Consider the following 25555-nt stretch of genomic DNA (forward strand, 5'->3'; position numbering starts at 1 on the left):
CATCTGCAGACTCTGCCTCTTTCATATTCTGCTGCCTTCCTCTCAGAGATGGCCACTAGCTTGAATTTTGTTTTCTGCATTCCTTTCCTTGTTAAATATAAACTATAATTATGTGTCTGTTTCCCTAAACAATGTATTGTTTAGATTCTCTTGTTATTTAGGTTTATAGAGATTATATATTCTATGTACTCTTCTGTAACTAGCTTCCTTCATTCAGCATTTCCAAGATTTAGTCATGCTATTACATATAACTATGGTTTATTTGTTTTTGACATTCCATTGGGTAACTCACCACAATTTGTCTATGCTCCTGAAATGAACATTTGGATTTTTAAATTATTTTTCCTATTATAAGCAATGTTGCCCATAAAATTTGCTAGAATTTCCCATAGGATATATACCTAGGAGTGGAATTGTTAGGTATACACAGTGTCAACTTTACAAGATCTAATTTTTTTTTCCAAAGTGATTACACACATTCACATCTCTTCCACCAGTAATATCCCTTGGACTTGCATCTTTAGCAACTCCTAAGATTATCAAACTTTTTAGTATTTATCAATCTAGTGACTGTAAAATATCTTCTTGGGGGTCTTTTTTTTTTTTTTTTTTTTTTTTTTTTTTTTTTTTTGTTGAGACAGAGTCTCACTTTGTTGCCCAGGCTAGAGTGAGTGCCGTGGCGTCAGCTTAGCTCACAGCAACCTCAGACTCCTCGGCTTAAGCGATCCTACTGCCTCAGCCTCCCGAGTAGCTGGGACTACAGGCATGCGCCACTATGCCCGGCTAATTTTTTCTATATAGATTTTTAGTTGTCCATATAATGTCTTTCCATTTTTAGTAGAGACGGGGTCTCGCTCAGGCTGGTCTCGAACTCCTGACCTTGAGCAATCCACCCGCCTCGGCCTCCCAGAGTGCTAGGATTACAGGCGTGAGCCACCGCGCCCAGCCCTTGGGGGTCTTAATCTGGAATTTCCAGAATGATAACGAGGTTGAGCAACCTTTCACGTTTCATTTGCTGTTTGGGTTTACTGTCCTTTGATACCCCTACCATACCTTTTGAGCATTTTCCAATTGGATTTTTACTGATTTGTAGGAGCTCTTTATATTTAGTATAAGCATTACTTGGCAGTGGCAAGTGACATACCTTGAATATATCCTATTCACATAAGATTTTCTCATTCAGTTCTCGGAGTTCTGCAGGTCCTGTACAGTTGCCTTTCACTACTGATGTTTTCTTCCTACAGTAGTAATGGCTCATGTTTTCATGGGATAACCAGTTTACAAAAACACTGTCACAAATCTTATCTTTTTTGAGTCTCTCAACAGCTTTTAAAAACAAGATGGATATTATTATTCTTGTTTTGTAGATAAGAAAACTGAGTAGCTTGCCCAAGGTCATTGGTCCAGTAAATCCTCAGACTCTGCATTCCATATCCTCCTTATGATTATAGGATGCTTTTGCGATTTGTAGATTATGACCCATTCATTTAAGAAAATGCTGTGCCTCTGTTTAGCATCTTTAGCTCAGTCCCTTCTCTCTCTCTCTACATTCCCCCCGACCCCCCGCCCCCTGTATATAAGTCAAAATACAGGTAGGTCTAGTCTGGGAAGTTCATTCTAAATCATTACCTACAAGATGAACAGATGAGTAAAAAAAGTACCAATAGAATTTTTTTAAGAGAAGGTAGGAGGCTATTAGAAATCACAAGTTACCTGTTCTGTGTCAAACCACATTTTTAAAAATAATACGTCTGTTATGTAAGAGAGAGCTGATTCTAAGTTCTGTATTTTCCTTTCCTTTAGCTTCTTAGAGAGTTAAAGAGAGGAATACAGGGAATGAGAGGAGAAAAATAAACTTTAACATTTATTAGTATTATCTAAACGGGCTTCTCCATGTCAAATACTTATTTTTCTATTTAATTAATTAATTATTAAACACTATCTGTTACATTAGATATAACTAATATCTATTTTATAATTAGCATTAAATATTGGCCTTATAATGGGAAGTAATATTGGTAGGACAGTAACTCCATTGCTCAATCTCCAGCTGAAGCTACTACATCTGCACAGGTGGGTGGCTGTCAGCCTTCTGTGAGAGCCAAAGGAAGGTGGGGTAAGAGATGCCCAAATGCTATCGCTCAAATATTTCAGATAGTAAAAGGTAGTACTTCTTACTTTTGGGAAACTTTAAGATACATAGATAAATAGATGATAGATAACTTTTCAAGCTAATCAAACCACTGCATGTAAACTCTAACTTTTTGGTAGTTTCCATGGATGATTCTACTTTTTTTGTACATTACACGCAACAGAGAAACTATGCTCCATGCAACTAGCAGTGACAAGAAAGGACCTGGGGATAAATAAGGAAAACAGAAGTCCTACACTCAGGTATTTTAATCACCATATAATAGTTAAGCACTTAAGCACTTCCTGGGCACATCCCTTGAGCAATAATAAAAACATAGGACCACATCATATCTTCTTCTTCAAAGAGAATGGTCTTTAATAGCAACTGCCTGTATTCTACAGATAATTACTGAATATGGCCTTTCTCTTCCTTTTAGTATTATAAATAAATGCATCTCCAGTTATATACCCAGTATTCATTCATCAAATATCCCTACATTAGTGTCCAATTTTAAATTGGTTGGCTTGCCCCTGTTTTAATGAAGTGATAGCTTCTACATGTATTTTGATCTGAGAGCTGAGTTATACGATAAATACTGTATGTCTGATGATGAGCTCTCTGTGTGTATGTCTTTTATGAGTCAGGTACTATGACTGGGCTCATGCAGCTCACTGTGAGTAGGGGGTAATTACACCACAAAGTAGGAGCATAAGAGAGAGGTGTGTACTGGGGGAAGGGGCACCTAATGACTCTGGAATCCAGATCTGTGTTTGTAGAAAATGAGGTGAGTTCTGTGTTGGTAATTTTGAGCTCTACATATTTTATAGCTCTGTGTAAAGATATGGGTCATTCCTAATGTGAGGGAGAGTCATTCCTAACTGGGCAGCGTTTAGTATCACTTAGTCAAAAAGGAAATTACCCATTTGAGAGGAAGGGCACCTATTATGTTTTTAAAGTAGATTTTCAAACCAACTTCTTTAAAAAAGACCTTGTGAATTAGATGACCATATGATTCAATACCCACTTCGAAGCAAGTGCAAGATTGGTGGGACATTGGGACAACAGACTCAAACAGGGACTGTCTCAGGCAAATAAAAACCATGGTCACCCTATTTACGGAGAAAACGTGCCCCAGGCTTTCTAGGAAGTGAGGGTAGGAGAGTTGATTTGGTAGACTCTTCCCCTCAGGAGAAAAAACGTCAGAAACCCAAAGAGGCTTCTTGTTGCTTTTTCAAGGGGAAGTCAAGGTAAGCTAGGGACAATGGATTTTAAGGACTTTACAGAGCCTGAAATCTTTGCCACTTCAATTTTGATCTTTAAAAATCCATACATTCTCATTATGATAAATAAAAAACAAATGTTTTAATTAAATGTTTTTGTACACAATCTTTAGGGGCAGCAAGTAATGAGGCTCTTGAGAAATAGTAACCCATTTTGCTGTCCCCTTGGATGCTGGCGGGTAAATGAAAGCGAAAAAGATGAGAGATAGAGAGAATGAGACAGAGTGAAATATGAAAAGAGTCCTTTGCCAGAAAGTACAGAGTAGTTGGTGTGTTGGCTGGGGAGCATCTGGGATTATACAGAACAAGACAAGACTTTGAAATGCCTGACATGGTGTCTCACGAACCGGATTAACAAAGCCAAGATCTCTGGGTGACCCTGGGTGACAGACTGCTGTGAGAGCGCTGTTTGCGAGCAATGCCACTTGGTTCTCTGGGGGCAAGACCGTGGGCACTTAGTGACACTGTGTGCTTCTGAGTTGTCTGTGGGGGTCCAGGGACTGCTGCAGCCCGGACTCTGTCCGCCCCCTGAGCACTTTGGACGGCCTTCGGTGGGATGCAGACAGAAGGCTCCCAGCGCAAAGGGCGTGCCACAAAAACCACCAGCGGGAACCCGGCTCTGGGTCTGGGTCAGGTGCCCTCAGCCGCCGACGCCCCCCCGCGGCCCCGCCCACACCTCGGTGAGGGCCTTAAGTCAGCCCCCGGCTCTCCACCTCCCCACCCGGCCTGCACTGAGAAACGGGTCTCCCGGCACTTCCGGCGAACGGAGCCGGGGGGCGCGAGTCGCTCAGTGCGCGTGCGCGCGCCGGCTCGGCGTTCCCTGCGCCCCTACCCCTGCGGCCCGGACTTGGTACGGCCGGGCGGTTGGCGTCCTCCGGGGCTGCAGCCAGAGGCGGGCTTTTCAAATCTTCCCTTCGGAGGAGTGGCGACGGCCGGGCTGTTTGCGCTGAAAATGGAAGGGCAGACCCTGAGAGGGCCCGAGCTCGGCCTGGCCGGGTTTCCCACCCAGCAGGTAAGTGATGGGGGGCCCGGCCGCGGATGGAAAGGGGCTCCGGCTTTCTTTCTCCTTTCGCTTTGCCCATCCAATTGTCCGGAAAGCCTCCCCTCCGCGTCTCGAATTCAGCCATGGCCAGAAACAAAGGGAGGGACTAGGAGACTGCACTCCTGCGGCTCTAAAGGGCTTGGACATCTCCACCCTCGATTTCTTAGGGAGGAAACTGAGGTTCGAAATGGGAAGGCGATGCCGTAGTCTCGCGGCGCGTTTGCGGGCGCACCTGTCCGCCTCCCTCCCCAGGGTCTTGACTCCTGTCTTTGTGCAAGTGTAAGTAATGCAGGGGAAATGGGAGACCCTGGATTTCCAAGGATCCCTGCGAGGCCAGTAGAGAACAGTTGGCTTATTATTGGATTAAATGGAAAGCACAGTTACTGGAGCGAAGTCTTCACACAACATAAACTTTTGGGGACGCAGGGGAGCGGGGTGAACTGATAGAAAAATTTGAAGGTTTGATAGTGGATTCTTTCTCAAATAATTGGAAAGGAAAGAGAGAGGGCACTTGAATTGGATAGAAGTTTTATGTTTGCTTTTGAGCCATGAGAAATGTGCTTTAGATACTTTTATTTCTCATAGACCAACATTATTTCTTTCCACTCTTAACCATAACTTTAGAGTCTTAAAAGAAAACTCTGATGTCTTCAATCTGGATCTTTCCTTTTAATCTCCCCCTTCTTTTACCTACTTCTGAAGTAGGTTAAAGCATATGAAATTGCTAGTTTTACAGGTCAAAATTGGTAGAATATTTGCAGTTTCATATGGAGCCACCTAATTAATGCCTTTGTTTAGAAATCTGGAATTTCCTCAGCAGATAGGCAATTGTTAGGAAGTCTTCAATAATACTGTGAAAAACAAAGCAAGACATTGAGATTCATTATGTAAAAGCAATCTAGTACCTTTATGAATAATTTTTATGCTGTTTTATGCCAGTGTTTTCAAAGATTTTGATGTACTTTTTTCCTATCTTATTATTTTATGTGCTTTGGTTGTCCTGTTAACAAAATCTTGATTTATAGTGAATTAGCAGTCTGTTGAGGTTCTTGCACTTATCATAGGTATTGGTGTAGCCGTCCAAGTGTATTTATTGAGTTGTGTGCTACAGTAGTATTTAGGAGTGGTACAAAAGAGACAAGAGGATAAAGTCATGAAAGAAGTTTAGCTCCATAGAATGAAAATAAGTGTTTAAATATTTAGTATACATAAGTATACACAAGGGCTGGGTTATTTACATGTGAGAAGGTACAGCATAAAATCAAAATAATTGAAATGTGGAATTACCTCTTTTATTTGGATCTTGGAGAAAAATCACAAAATTGTAATAGGTTTCAACCTAACAGGAATATTGAGGGTCAGTAAGAGAATTTTATACTTAAACTAACACTGAACTTTTATTTGGTGTATTTCCTTTGTTATGAATGAAGCTGCCATCTAATAGCGATAAGACCAAAGATTTTGAGGTGGTCATATACTAGTCAAACACCTCTCCTGAAACCTTGGAGTCATCTGTGACTCCTTACAGTATAGAACATGGGTTTTGGGGTCAGATTCAGGTCAAACCCAACTCTACTGTTTTGCAGCCTTGAGTAAGTTATCTGTCTTTTCTAAGTTTCAGTTTTCACAGTTGTAGAATGGGTATACTGCCTATCCCAGAAAGTTGTTGAAATTTGAGAACTTCTCTAAAGTACATAGCACAGAGCCTAGGTCTCAAGGTGTGCTTGAGAGATGACCATTCTTATTATCCTGTGTCCTATTCATCTGAGTAGTTGGGGCAGTTACCTTTAAACGTTTGAAATCTTAATAAAAATAAAATTCAAGAAGTAATACTGTCTCACTGCAGAAAAGTCAATGTAAACAGAAATGTTAAGAATTTGCTCTCCAATTCCGTTCCCTAGAATGGCCACTGTTAACAATTTTCAGACTTTTCTGTACAGAAGCAATTCTTAACATACAGTGTCTTTTAGAAAGACCATACTGTATATACTCTTATGCAGTCTTTTTCTTTTTCTTCATCTTCACCTTGGTCTCTTAGCTAACATGGCTTAATTATATCCATTATGTGGACCACAGTTTCTCCCTGGGTTATTGCAGCTCAGCCTCACTTTTTTTTCTAGCCCTTAATACCAACAATGAGGCTGTTTTCTTTGCACTTCCTTTGTGCTAGGCCAGCTTTTAAAACCTAGTAGGTTTCTGTTTGCTACATACTCTACTTTTAGATTTCTACTTTTAAGCTGTCCTCCTATTTCATTCGTAGCTTTGTCCATTTACATTTCTTTGCCTGACTTGACTTACAGGATCAGGACTGTGACATAGGCTTCTTTTTGACTTGATTACAGGCAAACTCTTATTCAGAAAATTGAAGAAGAAATAAGAGGATGGCCCTGTCCCATTCTCTGCTCTTCCTGGAGACTTGCATTCAAACCCTCCTAAGAGGAATGGATACAGGGAGACATGCTTTGGTCACTGGTCCTCGATTCTACCTGGCCGAGCCATTATGGCTGAGGCATCAACATTGATGATTTTAGCCCCCTACTCTCCCTCTTTGAGGTCAGTAGACATCACCACTGAATACTCAATGGTGCCCTCCTTACAGGATCATTCGTCTCACTGTGGGTAGCGCTGGCCATCAGCTCTTACCCCAGGTGCACTTTGTACCCTTATTAACTCAAGTGCTTTGGCTCCATAAACCTGTTCTTGGCTAAAGCTAGTATTGCTCGACCAGAGAGATTTTTTTCTGCATGTAAAGTGTACATGTGTACTAAAAGAAGTTACATGCAAAACACAAAACTAGCTAAAACAGTAGCCTTTTTTTAAAACTCTGAATACGTTCAAAACCAAGTGTACACTTAACAATTCATCCTGCTTGTGTCAGTCCTCCCAGATCCACTTAACTCACATTTGCCTGAGACCTGCCTCAGCGAAGGACCTAGGGTCAAAGTTTACTATGTATGTTAATTTGTCTGGGTTAAGGGTCAGCAAACTATTTCTGGAAAGGACCAGATAGTAAATATTTTCAGCTTTGTGGGCCACTCAGTCTGTTGAAATTGCTCAATTGCCATTGTATTATAACTTGAAAGTAGCCATAGACAATACAAATGGGTGTGGCTATGCTCCAATACTACTTTATTTACAAAACCGGTGCCAGCCAGAGCATAGTTTGCTGACCCCTGCTCTAAAGGATAAAATTCTAATAGTAATATCTGTTAGATATACCTTATTTTCTTAATGAATATTGATTTAATCTTATAACATCTTTAAACTTGAAACTTTATAAACAATGAGTTTTCTTAAAACCCTGACTTTACATTTCCTTTCTCCACTATTTCCCAAGCCTCTCTAATTTTACGGAGTCCCTCATTGATAAGTGATGGAGAGAACATAATCTTGTTATAGGATGGAAACCCTAAAAGCCCAAAAGCATTCTTTAATGTGACTGTGGCCACCTGCTGGTTCCTTAAGGTTGTTGCAACTTTCCAGATTGCTGTGGAATTTCAGTCTTGCAGTGCTTCTCTGACCTAGCTGTGCATTGAATAATCAGAGGAACTTAAAAAAAAATGCTCAGGCCCCACCTCAAGAGATCCTAATTTATTTACGGTATATCACTAGTTTAGGTACTTTTATAGGGCCCTTCCTCTCTACTTCAGATGATTCTAATGTGCAGCTAGCATTGAGAACCACTATGCTAGATAAACTGGCTGCCTCATTGCAACATTCAAAAAGCAAAATTGAATTTAGTGCCACCAGATGGTATTTGTTTATATTTGAGTTGTGGAGTAAAGCCACCCATCCCAGCTTTAAGTTGCTCTGTGTGCATTCTCCAATACTAACCAGGCTGCCAGAGTTTATTTCTATAGACATATGGGTCACATAGATAATTCTTATAATTAATTGCTAATTACATTAAGGAGGAATTTACTTTGGGGCTGACAAGTCATAAAAAGATGAAATGGAGTTGTTGAAATGCAGTCATGTGTAAAGAAGGAAAACTAGCAAATGACTGCGTTTATATAGTATGCCAGTTTTGAGTTACAACACTATAAGAGAAGGTTTTTATATGGTGATTACATGATGTAATTACAGAAGGTAATTAAACAGATCTGTTTTCTGTGTGTGAATAGTACAGTTGATTGATTTGGATAGTCAAGTTAAATCATTTAGTGCATTTTCTCTTTTTGGGTAATCTTCATAGAGTATTAGTTGTCCTAACTTTCATCTTCTTTTCTTTCTGAAGAGATTGTCATTTTAATATCTAGGACTTTGTTATTAGATTCCATTCACTTTTTTAATTTACATTTTGATCCCAATAGAAGGTAAATTATCCTGTTCATTTTTTACCATAGAAGCTAGGATGGTCACTTTACTTTTAGAAATAGACATTCTAGAAACATTATTACATTGTTGTAGTATAGTAAAAAGTATTCAGTGATTTATAACTTTTACAAAGTCACTATAAATTAAATCAGAACTGCTCATTCAGTTTGTAGAATTTTAATATTACATATGAAACTTGTATACAGAAGCAGGCCATTACATTATATGATCATTATATGGAATAAAAGACCTCCAGTACTAATATATTCAGTAGTTTCATGGTGAATCTTAAAACTAAAATAAATAATATGTCCAGAACTATATTCTAAATCTCTGTTTCAGGTAGCAAGTACAGTGCTTTCACTGTCTTGCTTCTGAGATTTTATTTACACTGTTTACCATGAAAAATAGCCTGTTACACTCCTGCTGCTAAACCTTGGTTCCTTTACTCAGCATCTGCTCTTTCAGAAATTTTTCCAGAAATTAATTCAGTGTCATCAACCTCATCTTGCCATCCCATAATATAGCTCATATTTTTAATATAATATACATGTGTGGAATATTGTTCACATTAGTTATTAGATGTTTCCTAAGGCTGCCATAACAAATGACCACGACTGGATGGCTTAAAACAGCAGATATTTATTCTTTCGTAGTTCTGGAGCCAGATGTCTGAAATCAAGGTATTGGCAGGACCATGCTCCTTTGAAGTCCCCAGGGAAGAATCCTTCCTTCCTTACTTTTTCTAGTTCCCGGTTATTGCCATCAATCCTTGGTATTCCTTGAATTATAGACTTCAATCTTTGTCTTCACATGCCATTTTCTCTGTATGTGTCTCTCTCTATCTTCATGTGACCTTCTTTTAAGGACACCAGTGATTGGATTTATGGCCCACTCTAGTATGTCCTCATTTTACCTAATTACATCTGCAAAACGCTATACCCAAATAAACTTACATTCTGAGGTTCTGAATTTGGGGGGTACTATTGAACCTAGTGCAGTTATGGTAAGAGCACAATGTTTCTTACCTTTGTTTCTGTTCTGTTTCTCCAGTAGATTGTACAGACTTCCTAATAGCATGAAATTAAGATTTTTGCAAACAGCATTTTAAAAAGCTGTAATTTTTATACCATCATATATTAAAACTTTCTTGCTTTTCTAGTATGGTATAAAATTGTAATCATAGAACATTTTCCATCTACTAGGGATAAAAAGAAATGTTGTAATTTGGATTTTTGCTACACTTTTAAAATGCTTTTCTCTTTTTTCTTTTTAGGACTGCAGCATTCAAGAAAAAATAGACTTAGAAATTCGAATGCGAGAAGGAATATGGAAACTCCTTTCTCTGAGCACTCAAAAAGACCAGATTTTACATGCAGTTAAAAATCTCATGGTGTGCAATGCACGAATAATGGCTTATACATCGGAGCTACAGAAATTAGAAAAGCAAATTGCAAATCAAACTGGAAGATGGTTAGTAGCATAGTTTACCTATGACTTTTAATATATTTAAATATTTGCATTAAAAACAATATAATTTAAGCTTAAGTGCAAATGTCAAATAACCAAACATTTTAGAAAACAAATATACTGAAGTAGTAGCTGACATCATATTTTGACAGTAGAGCTCAGAGTGAGCTTATATTAGGTAGCAGCTATTATTGAGTAGTGTTGTTGTGTTCAATATGTGATTGTAAAATGAAAGTGGTTCCAAAGCAAGGATTGAGGGAGTATTTTAAGAAGAAAGGAATAAGACTGATAGTTGAGTATTTAGAAGTGCAAATTAAAAAATTAATTACTTTAAGATGTGCTAATAAAAAGGTACCAGCTGAGAGTAATAGAAATTTAAGTATAGAAATAGAAATGAATGGACAGCAAAATTATAAAGATATAAAACCTTATGAATGGAAAGAAACTTAAAAATCTGCTAGCACATACCTTCATATGCTAAACGTAAGTCCTAGAGAGGCAAGTGACTTAGTCAGGGTCATGCAACTAGTGATGGAAACTAGTGAGAATTAGGATTTGCTATGTAACTTCTGGTTCTGTATTCTCTCTGTCACCTCATGCTGCTCTTTTGGATTAGATGTACAATTTGCATATGAAATTTATGTCCTATCCTATTTACAATTCTTAGTTTACTGGAACCTAAGAATTGGCTTAATTTAGTGGCTAGATTTTGGGGTCTTTTTAAATACAAATAATCTTAACATCCCACATTGTTGATTAGGCTTATAGCTCTAGGGCAAATGAAGAGTTTCTTTTTAGACTATAGTGGCTGTTGGGCTGGTCATAGTGTACCTCTGTTAAATTCTTGAAAAGTAAGGTAAAAACACAGGTTAGAGTAGGAGATTTCTGTGAAAATAAAATATTGATGAAGTTGTGATGTAGTAGAGAACTGGGTACAAAGTAGCCAAACTTATTAGCTATATTGCCAGGGGATAGCTATTTTAATCTTTTTGTGCCTCAGTTCCTTCATTGTAGTGGGCATGACAATATTTACATTCTGAAAGTTGATATTTTTTATACATAAAAATCTAATGCCTTTTGCATAGTGTGCTCAACAAATATCAGATAGTTTTCATTACTGTGTGCCTCAGCCATTATAAAATAAAATTGCTCCAGTATCATAATCTAGGAAAGTATTTTTCAGATAGGCAAACATTGACTTAAGTCAATACATCTCAGTCTGGGTCCCATGTATGTATTACTGAGAGTACATGATTATGTATCAGGAGGTATGTAAAAATATAGAATAATTATGACACATTTTCTTAAGAGCATGAATTTTTAAGATTAAGCATAAGAAATTTAGAATTGTGGAATATTTTTGGGTTATGCTTTTCTACTCCTGGGGATATATTTTCCTTCTCAGCCTTTATTAGGATATTTTGTCAAGAGGGACTGTTTAAGTAGAAAAGTTTGAGAAGCACTGATTTTAGAAAGTGTGGTACTAAGCATTCATTATTATCTCGCAATATCTCGAATATTCTTCTGGGACCCATATTGGCCTCCATATTTAATGCCTTTTAAATACATATAATGAATTGTGAATTGGCCATTTTCTTAATTCAGCAATGTGACTTTTTTGAAGTGGCTGATTTATGAAAATCAAATAAATCTAATGACTGTTAGATTTATATAGCAAAGATGGGGAAAAATTATCTGGGATCTTAACTGAAAATGTGTATGACTTTCAGTTTCTTTACTGATTGTCTTTGACAGCTGAAAATATCTTTGTTGGTATATATGCACATTTATATTCATCATTCATATAAAAATAGAATTTCCTTAAATTATTGAATTATTTCTGTAATTTAAAAAATTTTAAATGTTCTGTGTGGATTCTTTTGTTTATCAGTTCATTTTGTATGTGCAGCTATAACCTGAGTTCACTGGTCAAATGTAACTGGAAATTATAGTACTTTCTTATAACATAAAAATGAATTGAAGATTGAGTCTGTATGATAGTTTTTTGTGTTCCTTGAAGAAATTCATGTAAATTATGCCATTTGATTAATCATATATTTACTATCTACTACTTGCACAATACTTATTAAGCATGGTGTTAGGGTATCTATTAAAAGAACAGAATTTGTCAAAATATAAGAATATATATATTCAGCAAATGTTTTCCCTTTAGAGACTCATCAGTTTATTCCTCAGTTTGTCTAGTCTTTAAGGTAGAAAAATGCTCTGTTTTTATATTGCTGCCAGAGTTAGAATAAATAGCATGTTAATGAGAACACTAGTCTTCTCTAAAATTTTAATGATAAAATATCAAAAAATTAATACAGACAGTAAATCTACTGACTTTTTCAAAGAAGAATCAAAATTCTAGATCTTCTAGAGTTGAAGATCTGATGAAAAAATTGGGTCTAAGTCTTCTAGATGATGAAGGGTGGATAGAGTTTAGGTAGGTAAATAGGAGGAAAACAGCATTCCAAGAAAAAGAAATAGCAAAATAAAATCTTAGGGTGAAAGATGAGCATGAATTACCGAAGTGCAGTGAAGAAATGTGTTTGGTTGAGGCTGAAGATCAAGCCAAACATGAAAAGGAAGGAGGAAGCAAGACTCAAGAAAGCATGCTAGGAAGTTCTTTGGTATTAACTAACAGCCTTTCTAGGTTTTATGCTAAGATGTTCACAAATATCACATTAAAAACTGAGAAAGGTATAAACCTCTTTATTAAAGACTTGGAAACTGGGACTTAGAAATATTAGATAACTCTTTCAGGGGCACACAGTGTGTATATGTATCCAGATGACTTAAAAACCCATGTACCCCCCCTCCCCCAGCCTACTCCTCCAAAGCCCTTGTATTTTGCACTTCTCTAAGCTGCCATGGTGAGATATTATAGGGCTTTCTCTTTACTTGCTTATCTATCATTTATTCTTTATTATTTTAAGTAAGTAAGAGGCATGATAATATGGGTTTTAGGAAGGTTGTCTGGCAGCAGAGTATTAAAAGGTGGTGAAAAAATAATTAAACCAATTTTTAGGGAAAATATTTAAGGATAGGCAGACATAGAAATGATCTAATAATGGAGTAACTTTTGATTAGAGAAAGGTGTAAATAGAAACTAGTGCATGAATTTCTTTAGGGCTCTTCTAATATACCTTCACTCAAGGTGCTCTCTATACATAATCATTCTACAAAAAGTTTTCAGTTATTTCTTAAGCTGATGAATTTATTCAAACAATCAAATAATCTTACTTCATTTTACAGCCTTTTTAAACTGGGGTTCCAGGAAAGAAGTAAGCCCTAATGCCCTAAGATATCCATTGTATGCGTTGATTTAATTTCTGTAGGCTAGAATAATGCTATTGTGTACAATCCTTAGAAGAATTGAGTAGTCACTCTGTGCTATAGATGAGGAACCCCACTTGAGAAATCAGTAATATCATTTGGTGGGGATTTTTTTTTTATACTCACATAATCCTTCTGAGAATATTGGCAACTGGTTAAATTTTCCATTATCATGATGTTCTAATAATATAACAAAAAATTTGTTTAAATTGTTTTTAGGTATGAAACACCTAGTACACTGCTTAAATTCTTTATGCCTAAATAAGCAAAAGATACCCAGGCTTGTATATAATTCACAATGGAGTTAGAATGATCCAAAAAAGTGGGATGCAAAAATCTTTCTAGGTTGGGTAGAGAGTAGGTAGGTAGGGTGAGGGGCACAGATAGCTTACTGCCTCAGTTTACAGAGTAGCATAGCTTGATTACAGCAGTCTGTCAATTTGCTAGTCTTTTGACTAGTAAACTAAACTATCTTCCTACCTTTTTCCTACAGGCTATAGCCATATATATTTACTTAAAAGACTGTCTGTATCTACTTCTTACAAAACAGATAATGGTGCCATTTACTAAACTTCCTTAGATAGGAATTCCAGTGTCTTTGTGGTCTGATCTCAAAATGTTTTGTTTTATTTTTCAATTACTATTTAACAAATTTATTGCAACCAAATACTTGGTCATATCCCCAAAACAGATCTTGAATTTTTTCATCTCCAGTGCCTTTGCTTATACTGAAGTGCCCCACCTTCTATTCCCACTTGACAAAAACCCTTTTGTTTTGCAACACTATACCTGTATCATCAAAGTTTCTTTGATAATTCTATTCAGAAAATGATTGTTTCTTCCTTTATGCCCATAGTAAATATGCCCAAAAAATAATTATTTGCGTCCTCTTAGTTCCTCACTATAACATACTACATTCTAACGGAACCATTTATAAACGTATCTTTTCAATTGAGTTATACACTTTTGGAAACAGGGATAATATCTGATTCTTCTTATCAGCGAAATACAGATGGTATCATCACTCACTTCATAGAATTGGTGTGAAGATTTAGTGCCTGGAGCTCAGAGGTAACTCAGTTAATGTTGCTTCTGTCCTTTCTCCTTCATAACCCCCAGAACACCTATTAGTGCTCTATACTTACTTAAGAACAATTTAACATGTGTTTCATAAATAAAGTTTTACACCATATCCCCTTATAGACCGTAAACCTACCTGGACAGGTTCAAGATATCTTTGCATTTCTTTCAGGATACAGAAATTATTATGAAAATTTCCCAACATACAGAAATGTTGAAAAAATTGTTCAGTGAAGACCTATATACCCACCACCTAGGTTCTATAATTAATATTTTACTATATTTGCTTTTTCTTATATCTATCCCTCTATCCATCTACCAATCCATCTTATTTTTTATGATGCAGTTCAAAATAAGTTCTTTAGAAGACCTGGAGGAAATGGATAAATGCTTAGAAACACACAACCTCCCAAGCCTGAATCAGGAAGAGAAATCCTGAACAGACCAATAATGAGTAGCGAGATTGAAATAGTAATAAAAAATCTCCCTGTTACAAAAAAGCCCCAGACGCAACGGATTCACAGCCGAATTCTACCAGACTTACAAAGAACTGGCATGTATTCTACTAAAACTGTTCCATAACATAAGAAGGAGGGAACCCTCCCTAACTCTACAAAGCCAGTATCACCTAGAAAGAACACAACAAAAAAGGAAAACAATAAATATCCCTTATGAACACAGGTGTAAAAATCCTCAATAAAATACCCACAAACCAAATTCAACAGCACATGAAGATAATCCATCATGATCAAGTGGGTTTCATCCCAAGAATGCAAGGATGTTTCAATATATGTACATCAATAAATGTGATTCATCACATAAACAGAAGTAAAAACAAAGACCATATGATCATCTCAATAGATACAGACAAAGCATACAGTAAAATTCAGTACCCTTTCATGGTAAAAACCCTCAACAAACTAACCCTCAAAATAATAAAAGCCATATATGATAAAACCACAGCCAACATCATACTGAATGGGGGAAGTTGAAAGCATTCCCCCCTAGCAACTGGAACAAGACAAGGGTGCCCACTATCACCATGTCTATTCAACATAATAGTGGAAGTTCTAGCCAGAGCAATTAGGCAAGAGAAAGAAATAAAGGGCATCCAGATTGAGAAAGAGGAGGTCAAACTATCCCTATTTGCTGATGATATGATCTCATATCTAGAAAACCCCAAGGACTCCACTAAAAGGCTCCTAAAATTAATAAATAATTTCAGCAAAGTCTCAGGTTACAAAATGTACACAAATCAGAAGCATTTCTATATACTAATAACAGTCAAGCTGAGAGTCAAATCAAGAGCTCAATACCATTTACAATAGCTGCAAAGAAAATAAAGTACTTAGGAATATAGTTAACCAAAGAGGTGAGAGATCTCTACAGGGAGAACTACAAAACACTGATGAAAGAAATGATACAAACAAATGGAAAAACATCCCATGCTTATGGATTGGGAGAATCAATGTCATTTAAATGTTTATACTGCCCAAAGTGATTTACATATTCAGTGCGATTCTTATCAAAATACCAACATCATATTTCACAGATCTAGAAAAAATAATTCTACACTTGTATGTGGAACTAGAAAAAGAGCTGTAGTAGCCAAAGCAGTCGTAAGCAAAAAGAACAAATCCAGAGGCATCACATTACATGACTTCCAATTATACTACAAGGCTGTAGTAACCAAAACACTGTGGGACTGGTCTGGGATAAAGGTAGAGACTTTGACCAGTGGAACAGAATAGAGAACCCAGAAATAAAACCATATAGGTATGAACAACTGATTTTTGACAAAGCAGACAAAAACATGTTATTAACTTCATGAACAGGGTTATTTGTTTACTTTTTTCTCTTTGAATTAATTACATTTTTTGGATATATCATGTTTCCTTGTGCCCCTTCCCAATTCCCAGTTGGTAGTCCCACCCTGAGAAGCAGCCACTGTTCTGATTTTCTTCCACTGTAGGTTAATTTTGCCTATTGTAGTACTCAGTATAAATGGAATTATACAGTAGAAGCTTCTTTTTTTCCATATAATATTCATCATGTGATAACATATATCAGTTATTTTTCCTTTTTAATGATAAGTGTGTTCTGCAATATCCCTTTTTCTAGTGTTGATTCTTTTCTGTTATTTCTGCCTACTTTTGGTCTCTTGCCAATCCCTTTAGGTATTTGTTTTTTAAATAGTTTTTCTAGATTTTTAAATTGTTCTCTGTGGGAGTTTCTCCAATATGAGCTACTCTGCCATTATCAAAGAGGAATTTGTTTAGTTGCATCTTGTTCAAATAATTTTTAGTTTTTCTACTTTATGGAATATCCTGAGGTTTTCTTTATGACTTGATATGGTCCATTTTCATGATTGTTTCATTGGCTTTTGAAGTTATATTTTTATCAGAGTATAAAGTTTGTCATATAGGTTCAAAAGATCTGTGTTAATGACTATGATTTTAAAGTTTTCTATAGCCTTATTTATTTTTTGACCACTTGAACCATCTTATACTGAAACAGGTTACAACTTTTTCTTTATTAAGGTTTTGTTGTCTTTACCCTTGTATCTTCTGTACTTTCTGCTTTTTAAAGATGCTTTATAACATTTGGTACCTTAGGTACTTGTGATATATTCATTGTCAATTTCAGCATTTAGCATTATAAAGTGTCCTTTTTTTCATTGTTGTCTCAGGTAATGCTTTTGGACCTAGATTCTACCTTGCCTGATGATAAGATCACATTCATGTTTTCTTATTTGCATTTGTTTGATATATCTTTGCCCATCTCTTTATTTTTAGCCTTTCTGTATGCCTTTGAAGATGTGTTTCTTGTATTTATGCTAGAGTTGGGTTTTATATTATAAGCCAATCTGAAAATCTTTTAATGAAGGAATTAAATCCATTTATATTTACTAATATAACTGATATATCTTATTTCAGCCAGTCATATTCTTTTATGTTATGCTAACTATGTATTATAATTATAATCTTACACTATGTGATCTATTTTCTTTGCTCTTTTTCTCAATTTTGGAAGAGTTTTGTAAGTCCTGGTAGTTACTATAATTTTATATAAAAAAGTTTATATACTGATAATTATATAATGCCCTTAGTTCTTATTTTTCCCTTATGTAGGCTTCTCCTATTTTGTTTTTTGCTTTAAATGATATTATTTTTTTCTTATCATCTATATTTAGATCACTGAACTTATTTTGTTTTCCCCTTTCTCCCTTTTCTACTTTTTTAAGTTGTGTTATTTTTACTTTGGTGGAATGGAGAATACTTACATATTCACATTTGTTTTAGTCTTTGATCTGCAATTAAATATGTATAATGTTCACTGCTTATGCTTTTATTGTACTTTTCAAAATCATCTCTTTTAGAAGAAGCTCATCAGCTAGTAAATTCTTCAAGATGAGCATAATTTTCTTTATGTTCTTACGTGCTTAATGTGTTTTTCTTCAGTATTGCTACTTAAAGGGTAACCTTGCTAGTTATCAAATCTTTAGCCAACACTGTCTTTCCTTGAGTTTCTTGAAGACTTTGCTCCATTGTTGTCTTGTTATTGAGAAATCTGGTCTTTAATTTTCTTTTCTTTGTGAATGACTTGTTCTTTTTCCTTGGAGACTGAAAGTGGTTTTCTTTATCTTAAAGTCTGATTGTTTTACTGGGATATGTGTAAGGCTGACCATTTGGCTCATTAAGGGCCCTTTCAATATGTAGATTCAGTTCTTTTATTTCCAGAAAGTTTTCTGGGATTATATTAATAAAATAAAGTATAATTCTACCTCATTATTTTTTCTTATTTAAGAACTTTAATCACACATAAGTTGGATCTTCTTTACCTTTATGCCTATTACTTTCTGATCTTTTTTAATACTTTATTTTATTTTTGTTCTTTTCATTCCCATCCACTATGTCCCTTAGTGTAACTTTCACTTCTATTCATCCTTGAGCACCTTATATTTTAATGTTCATTTCAGAAATAGTTTTATTTTTTTCCATTTTCTTTCCTTGTTCTTTCCTCTCATTCTTTTCTCTCTTTGTATATCTGCATATTGTTTACCCTTTACTAGTGTGAGGTTTTAGATTTCAGGTTTCTGTTTTCTTTCACATGTGCAATAATTTAACTGTACTTAATTCATTTTGGAGTATTGTGTTAAAGTTTATATTTGTTTATATAATTGTGTTTATATTTTGTGGAGGTAAAGTTTGTAGAGTATTTTTATCAGCTAAAGAGTTTTGATTCTTTTATTTATAGTAGTTTTCTATGGATATTGGAGTCCTTTGTTGTCCTTAATGAAGTATGTAGGATTTTACTGAGCCAAGTGATGAGTGGAGTGAGGGGTTGCTAGAATGGCTTACATTAGTCCCCCCTTATCCATGGAGGATGTGTTCTAAGACCCACAGTGGATACTTGAAACCTCAGCTAATACTGAATCCTATATAAATTATTTTTTTCTTAAAAACCTAAGACAAAGTTTAATTTATAAATTAGGCACAGTAAGAAATTAACAACTAATAATAAAGTAAAACAATTATTAATATAACAATATACTTATTCATAATAGAAATATGAATGCAGTTTCTCTTTCAAAATATGTTATTTTACTGTACTTACCCTTTTTCTTGTGATGATGTGAGATGATAAAATGTCTTCGTGATGAGTTGAGGTGAATGTTATAGGCTACTATTGACCTTGAACACAAGCACTGTGATACCTCAGGAGTCAACCTGATAACACAAACAACTACTAATGGGTGGGTAGCATGTATGTGTAGATACACAGGATAAAGGGATGATTCATATCCTATGAGACAACACAAGATTTCATCACACTACTCAGAATGGCACACAATTTAAATCTTATGAATTGTTTATTTCTAGAATTTTTCGCTTAATATTTTCAGACCATGGTTTACTGCGGATAACTGAAACCATGGAAAATGAAATCATGAATAAAGGAGGACTACTGTACTTGGTTTCTTCGTTCAAGAATGTTTTCTATTATTGGAATTGTGAAGACCAGTTTCTTTAATAAATGATGTCTTTTGGGATGTTGGTTGATTTTCTTTTTACTAAGCAATAAACATAAAAGAAATATATGAAAATACAGATAAGCCAACTTTATTTCTATTACTTTTGTATTTAAAAAATTATCAGTATTTATATCATCCTCCTGAATAGTACAAGGTCTCTAAAACACTTTAACTCTGATAATCCCTTATAATTTATAGCTGTCTATTTTAGCTATATCTTTTTTACCCCCTCAAATTTATTTTTTACATGACTTGCTTAGATTTTTTTTGACATTTTAAAAAATAGGTTTAGGGAGTACAAGATGAATTCCATTACATGTGTATATTACATAGTGGTGGAGTATGGGCTTTGAGGGTAGCCATCACCCAAGTAATGTACATTGCACCCATAGATAATTTTCACCTCCCACCCTCCCGTTTTTAAGGTTCTATTGTGTATTATTTTAATACCACTCTGTGTGCCCTTGTGTAGCCATAGTTTAGCTCCCACTTACAAGTGAGAACATGCAGCATTTATTTTTCTGTTCCTGGGTTACTTCACTTAGGCTTTATGGCCTCCAGGATCATTCAAGTTGCTGCCAAAGCCATTCTTTCATTCTTTCTTATCACTTAGTACTACTCCATGGCGTGTGTGTGTGTGTGTGTGTGTGTGTGTGTGTGTATGTGCCACGTTTTCTTAATTCACTCATCAGTTTATGGGCACTTCAGTTGATTTTCTCTTCCCTTTGATACTAATTTGTTTCTTGAGGTTTTTAACTTCATTTGCTTCCTTCTTTTCACCATTTCCCCATTTGATAGATGAGGATGCTGAGGCTAAGAGATTAATAACAACTCACATAACTAGTTAATGATGAGTGAAATCCAAACCTAAGATGTAAGAGTCCAAATCTGCCTCTCCATCAAAATGATCATATCCTTTTTTCATTTCATTCAGTAGTCCCTCAACATTCATTGAGTTCTTGAGTTCTTTAGAATGTACTGTGCTGTATATCAGGGACTGGTGATATAGCAGTCAACAAAACAGACCAAAAAAAAAAAAATCCTTGTACTCACGGAGCTTACCTTTTAGCAATAATATCATCCATCCGCAACCCCACAGCCTGCCCCACTCAATTCATCTCTTCTTAACTTCTGAAATTTTTTATTTGGCTTTTTCAAAATAATAGTAATCAGAATCAGTTATGGGACTTAATTATGTTTGTCATTCAATATAATTGTGATTTTTAATAGTGCCAAAATAACTCCAAGAGTTTTACATGATTATTATACTAGTTTCTTATACTCCAGTTTCCTAGTTTATTGCTTAGGTACTATAACGTAAAAAAAGAAACAGTATAGGTTGGAAGTGAAAATTGTGTACTCCTAGTAGTTCTGTAATAAAACATGTACTTAAAGACTTACTGATTTTATTTTTTAAACTTTGTATGGTTTGGTGTCTGTTGAAGACTCTGTTATATCACGTTTGGAGTATAAAGCTCATCTTCCCAATTTAAGATACTTATGAAGCTGTTAATTTTATACCACATAGTTTTAGGATAGATTAAAATTCCATGCTAAGCATTTCTGAGTGTTTTAGTTTTCACTTATTTACATAAGAGGTAAAGGATTTTATAACCTTTCAAATAGAATTCCATTTAGAATTCTTTTAGTACTTCATTAAGAAAATGTAAAATACATTCATCATTGTGCTATTTCTCATTATAACTTGTTAATTTTAGCAAAGAAATGCTATTTTAAATTCCCATTTGGAGTAATATAAAATAAGATAATCTGTACTTAGTCAATTTTAATACAGATTTTTGAGCAACAAAGTGGCAGATTGGCACCCTCTGTTGGTCATTTTATTTACCTACAGACAGAAATATAAGTAATACAACAAAATTAAAAGTTTATCTTTCATATGTTTATATCTGTGTTTTGAATTAGCATTTAAAAGACTCACCAAAATAATGGTCTAAACTGGGTTCATATGAATAAGTTACACTATCATTTAGCGGCGCTTTGTTTCAGTAATTTTGTGGTTATTTGGTTTTTCCTCAGGCTGGCTCTCTAATTCTAGCATTCAGAATTGGCATTAACATTGCAGATTTTCAAACAAGTATTTATTTAACTGTAGCAAACTATTAGGTACAGTAGCACATTATTAGACAGATAAAGTTTATCAATTTTTTGTTAATTTGGATTAATTAGAAAAACATCACATTTTAGGACCCTAAATAACAGTTTGGGGACTTATTTGAATGGAAGATAATTCAAGCTTCAGAAAAGGCTGTATTACTTTAGTTCTCATTTTTTTTAAAGATAGTTATTCTGTAAAATTATATAGTTAATTGGATTTATATTATGGTTTGATAATATTTGTATATAGTTAAGTTTGCTGACTAGTCCTGGAAATGCCTATGCAAATAATTTATAATTGACAGGGAGAAAGCTCTCTGCCAGGTAGTTGATTGAATAGCTTGGAGGAGGAAAATTTTTTTTTTTTTTTTTTTGGTAAATATTCAGCAAGTTTGCATTTGGTAGTTCTAGTATTTCAGAATTTCATTTGCCTGTCAAAGCCTCAAATTTAATCCAATTTAATAATACCTTATAATACCTAATAATACCTTAACTTTAGCATAATCTATGACCTATTCCCTAATAACTCAAGTTGCTGAGAGCTTCCTTATATCTTTTTCACTGAAATAAGTATTTTAAGAATTTATATATGCATTGCTCATATAGTTTTTTTAAAAAAACATTACTTACAAATGCCAACCAACTATGTTTATATTGTATTTCTTATAGCAATTTGAAGAAATTGAGATTTGTATTTGATTTCTTGTGGGCCTTTCCGTATATGATTTCACCAAAATATATAATAGATTATTCAATTGAACATCTCACTCTATGATGAACTAATAATCATAAGCAAGGTAATCTTCTCCAATATGACAAACTAAACTTTAATATAAAATGTTGAACTTGGCTCTTTTTAAAATTCATGATTTAATGAAACATTATTTTGAAATAATCAATGAGTTTTTATATTTTTCATGGAGTGAATTCCCTAGTTAAATACCAGGTATAACCGTAAAGCAATTAGATAGGATTCTAAGCATATTTGACTTTAAATCTGCTACATTATTTTAGTCAGACATAGTGTATGATTCTATAAATACCATGTAAATATCTCATAAAAACTTACCAACTTTAGTACATTAGTAAATTAATTTAGCTTATTTGGAATACACTTATGATACTTACAAGTTTAATCCAGTAAGGGGCTAAAAAAGTAAGGCATATTTTATTTTCAAATTTGGGTGCATGATAATGATTAAATACGTATTCTTTTTAACAAGCCTACTGAAAGCAGTGAGTTGGTGTCTTCTTTTGAAAATTAGATAACTTCAAACTCCCACCTTTCTTCAGAAGCCCTCTTAGAATCAAACAGTATTCAAATGGAAAGTTTCCATCTTATCACTTATTTGAAGTGCCTAATTAAATTATCTGGCAGTTAATTGGCCAACCAAATTAAATAGGGACAAAAAATACAAAGAATACTCTTGGAAATATTACTCTAGAAGTGGAACACTTATCTCCAAATGCAGGTTATTAGGAAATAGGACATTGGGGAAATACTCAAGAGTGAGATTGTTTTGATCTAGTAGGAGATATCTATTTTGAAAGTTTTTTTTATGGTACTCTAGTATATTATTTTTTTCCTGGTTTTTCTCATGATTTTATTATATAAATGAGTTTAAGTGTTCTAGAACCCTTCACACAGCAGGTACTCTAGTATATTTTAATGTCATATTTGGAAGTATCTTATATCCTCAGAATTTCCTTTGAAACTTTTTTTATTGTCATGATGTTATTTTCCTCTTTACAGAACCACTCCTTCCTTTTCCGAAACCTTAGTTAATTTATTGTTTTAGTATAGACTTAGTTCTTTGGAATTTGGGGAAAGGAAATATGATGTGTATATAAATATATGTCAGAGAGTAATTTTTTGGATAATTGTCAGATTTTATAAGGATAAGGTACTCCTGGACAGCATGCATAATTGGAAAGTTTATTAACTTTTTCAAATCACTATATCTAGTAAGCTAGAAATATAATTTATAGAATAGTGATCCAAGGTATTACACTTCTGGCGACCTGGACAAATATTGTACATTTTGTTTATAGATGCAAGAGATCACAAAAGGCTTTCACTATAGAGTAACCAGTATACAATCATTAGGGAACGTGAAGTTTATGAAAAATCAAACAGAATGGCTCTAAATATTTCTCTTAACTGTCTAGCTGTTGACTAAACATCTTAAGGTTTGAGTCAAATAGTTTATATTAACTGGAAGTCATTATTCATCAATATTTGTTTGCTTTTTATATTTAGGCATTTGTGAAAGACTTAAAACAATTGCTTACTAGAAAAGATCTTTTTTTCATAAAGCTTTTTTCTTTTGACAGTAATGTGAATTTTGAAAATAAAGAACGAAAAGCATGTAAAGGAAAGATTGCCATATCAGGTATGCTATAGATAAATCATTTTATATTGCTGAATAAATTCTATAAAATAACTAGAGTTGGTACGTTTTGTTTTATGCTTTGGTTTCATTCTCTTCATTTTATTTTTCATACCTCTATCAGAATATTTGTTTGAAAACAGTTTGCATCATTATGCTCCACATTTATGCAGAGGTTTACAATTTGAGAAAACTGTTTCATTCATTATACATGCTATGCAATTTTTTCTGTAGTGCAGCCTTGTAAAATAGTTGGGATAATTGTTCTTATTTTCTACAGACTCAAAGGTTAAGTGACTTCCTATAAAGTGGCTGAGCTGGGCAACAAACCCAATCTTTTGCCTCTGTTCCTTTTGTGCTGAGAAGCTTTAATAATGTTTTTAATGTTTGTCTAGGCCAGAAATTCCATAAGGGTTGGAGCCATGTTTCTTTTGTTCATCACTTTATACCCAGAAGATAGCACAGTGCTTGGCACATAGTAAGTGTTCAGAGACTATTTTATTGGATGGATGACTCTTCTGCGTTACCTCCAGGATAAAGACCAAACTTTTTTCTTCAGTTTTCCATCCTGACCCAATTCTTTTTCTAGCCATATCTTTCATTGCTCCTATATAAGCTGTCTGCTTTAGGCAAACAGTTCTCTCCTTGGCCTGTCAACACACCCCATGCTTCTGACACCAAATTAGTTTGTGAAATAACTACATTTTCTTCTAGACTTGTTTGCACATCTATAAAACCTTCCTTGTCATTCCAGTTAAAAATGATGTTTCCTTTCTCTGAATTCCTAATGCAGTTAGGAGACCTTTTACCACTAGATGGCACTTATGCTGTGTAGTCTCAGTTTCTCCAAAATGTTAAGGAAGCTAAAGACAATGGCTTGGCAGTGCCACAGATTGAAGTGAATACATGGCTGACTCGTGTGTACACTAGTTAGATAATGCACTTTTACAAATATTGTCTCATCATTACATTTGGGAAACAACAGTATGTACCTCATCAGTTTTAGGTAATAACTAGATTATTTCATTGGCCAAAAGCCTTGTACTAGGGTTGCATTTCAGGCCCTGTCATCCAAGGAACTGTTCTCAGTAATGTCTTTATGAATAAACAACAATGATCATATAGGAAGGGTAGACCTGCTTTTTACAAAGGATGTAAAAATTGTCCAAAATCAGAGAAATATGAATAGTATTCTCCTAAGAAAAAAATTCTTTAGAAAAATAACTGGGATATATAAAAATCTGTTGCTTGTATTATGGTCATTTATGTTTTTATCTTTCCAATTATAAGATTGAAATAACACATGTATTATACCTCCTTGTATTCTTTTGCTGCCAAACAATACTTTTA

At 34.7% G+C, this 25555-nt stretch overlaps 1 protein-coding gene across 1 annotated transcript in view; it reads left to right on the forward strand.

Moving 5' to 3' along the window:
- Positions 1–4366: 4366 nt before the first annotated feature.
- Positions 4367–25555, forward strand: part of RTKN2 (rhotekin 2) — a 68547-nt gene continuing 47358 nt past the window's right edge. Inside the window, exons 1-3 of the mRNA XM_069460773.1 lie at positions 4367–4426; positions 10050–10246; positions 24150–24208. Of these exons, the coding sequence (XP_069316874.1) occupies positions 4367–4426; positions 10050–10246; positions 24150–24208 (316 nt within the window). The remainder of the gene's footprint in view (positions 4427–10049; positions 10247–24149; positions 24209–25555) is intronic.

Source organism: Eulemur rufifrons, chromosome 28 (genome assembly GCF_041146395.1).
Source record: "Eulemur rufifrons isolate Redbay chromosome 28, OSU_ERuf_1, whole genome shotgun sequence".
NCBI lineage: Eukaryota > Metazoa > Chordata > Mammalia > Primates > Lemuridae > Eulemur > Eulemur rufifrons.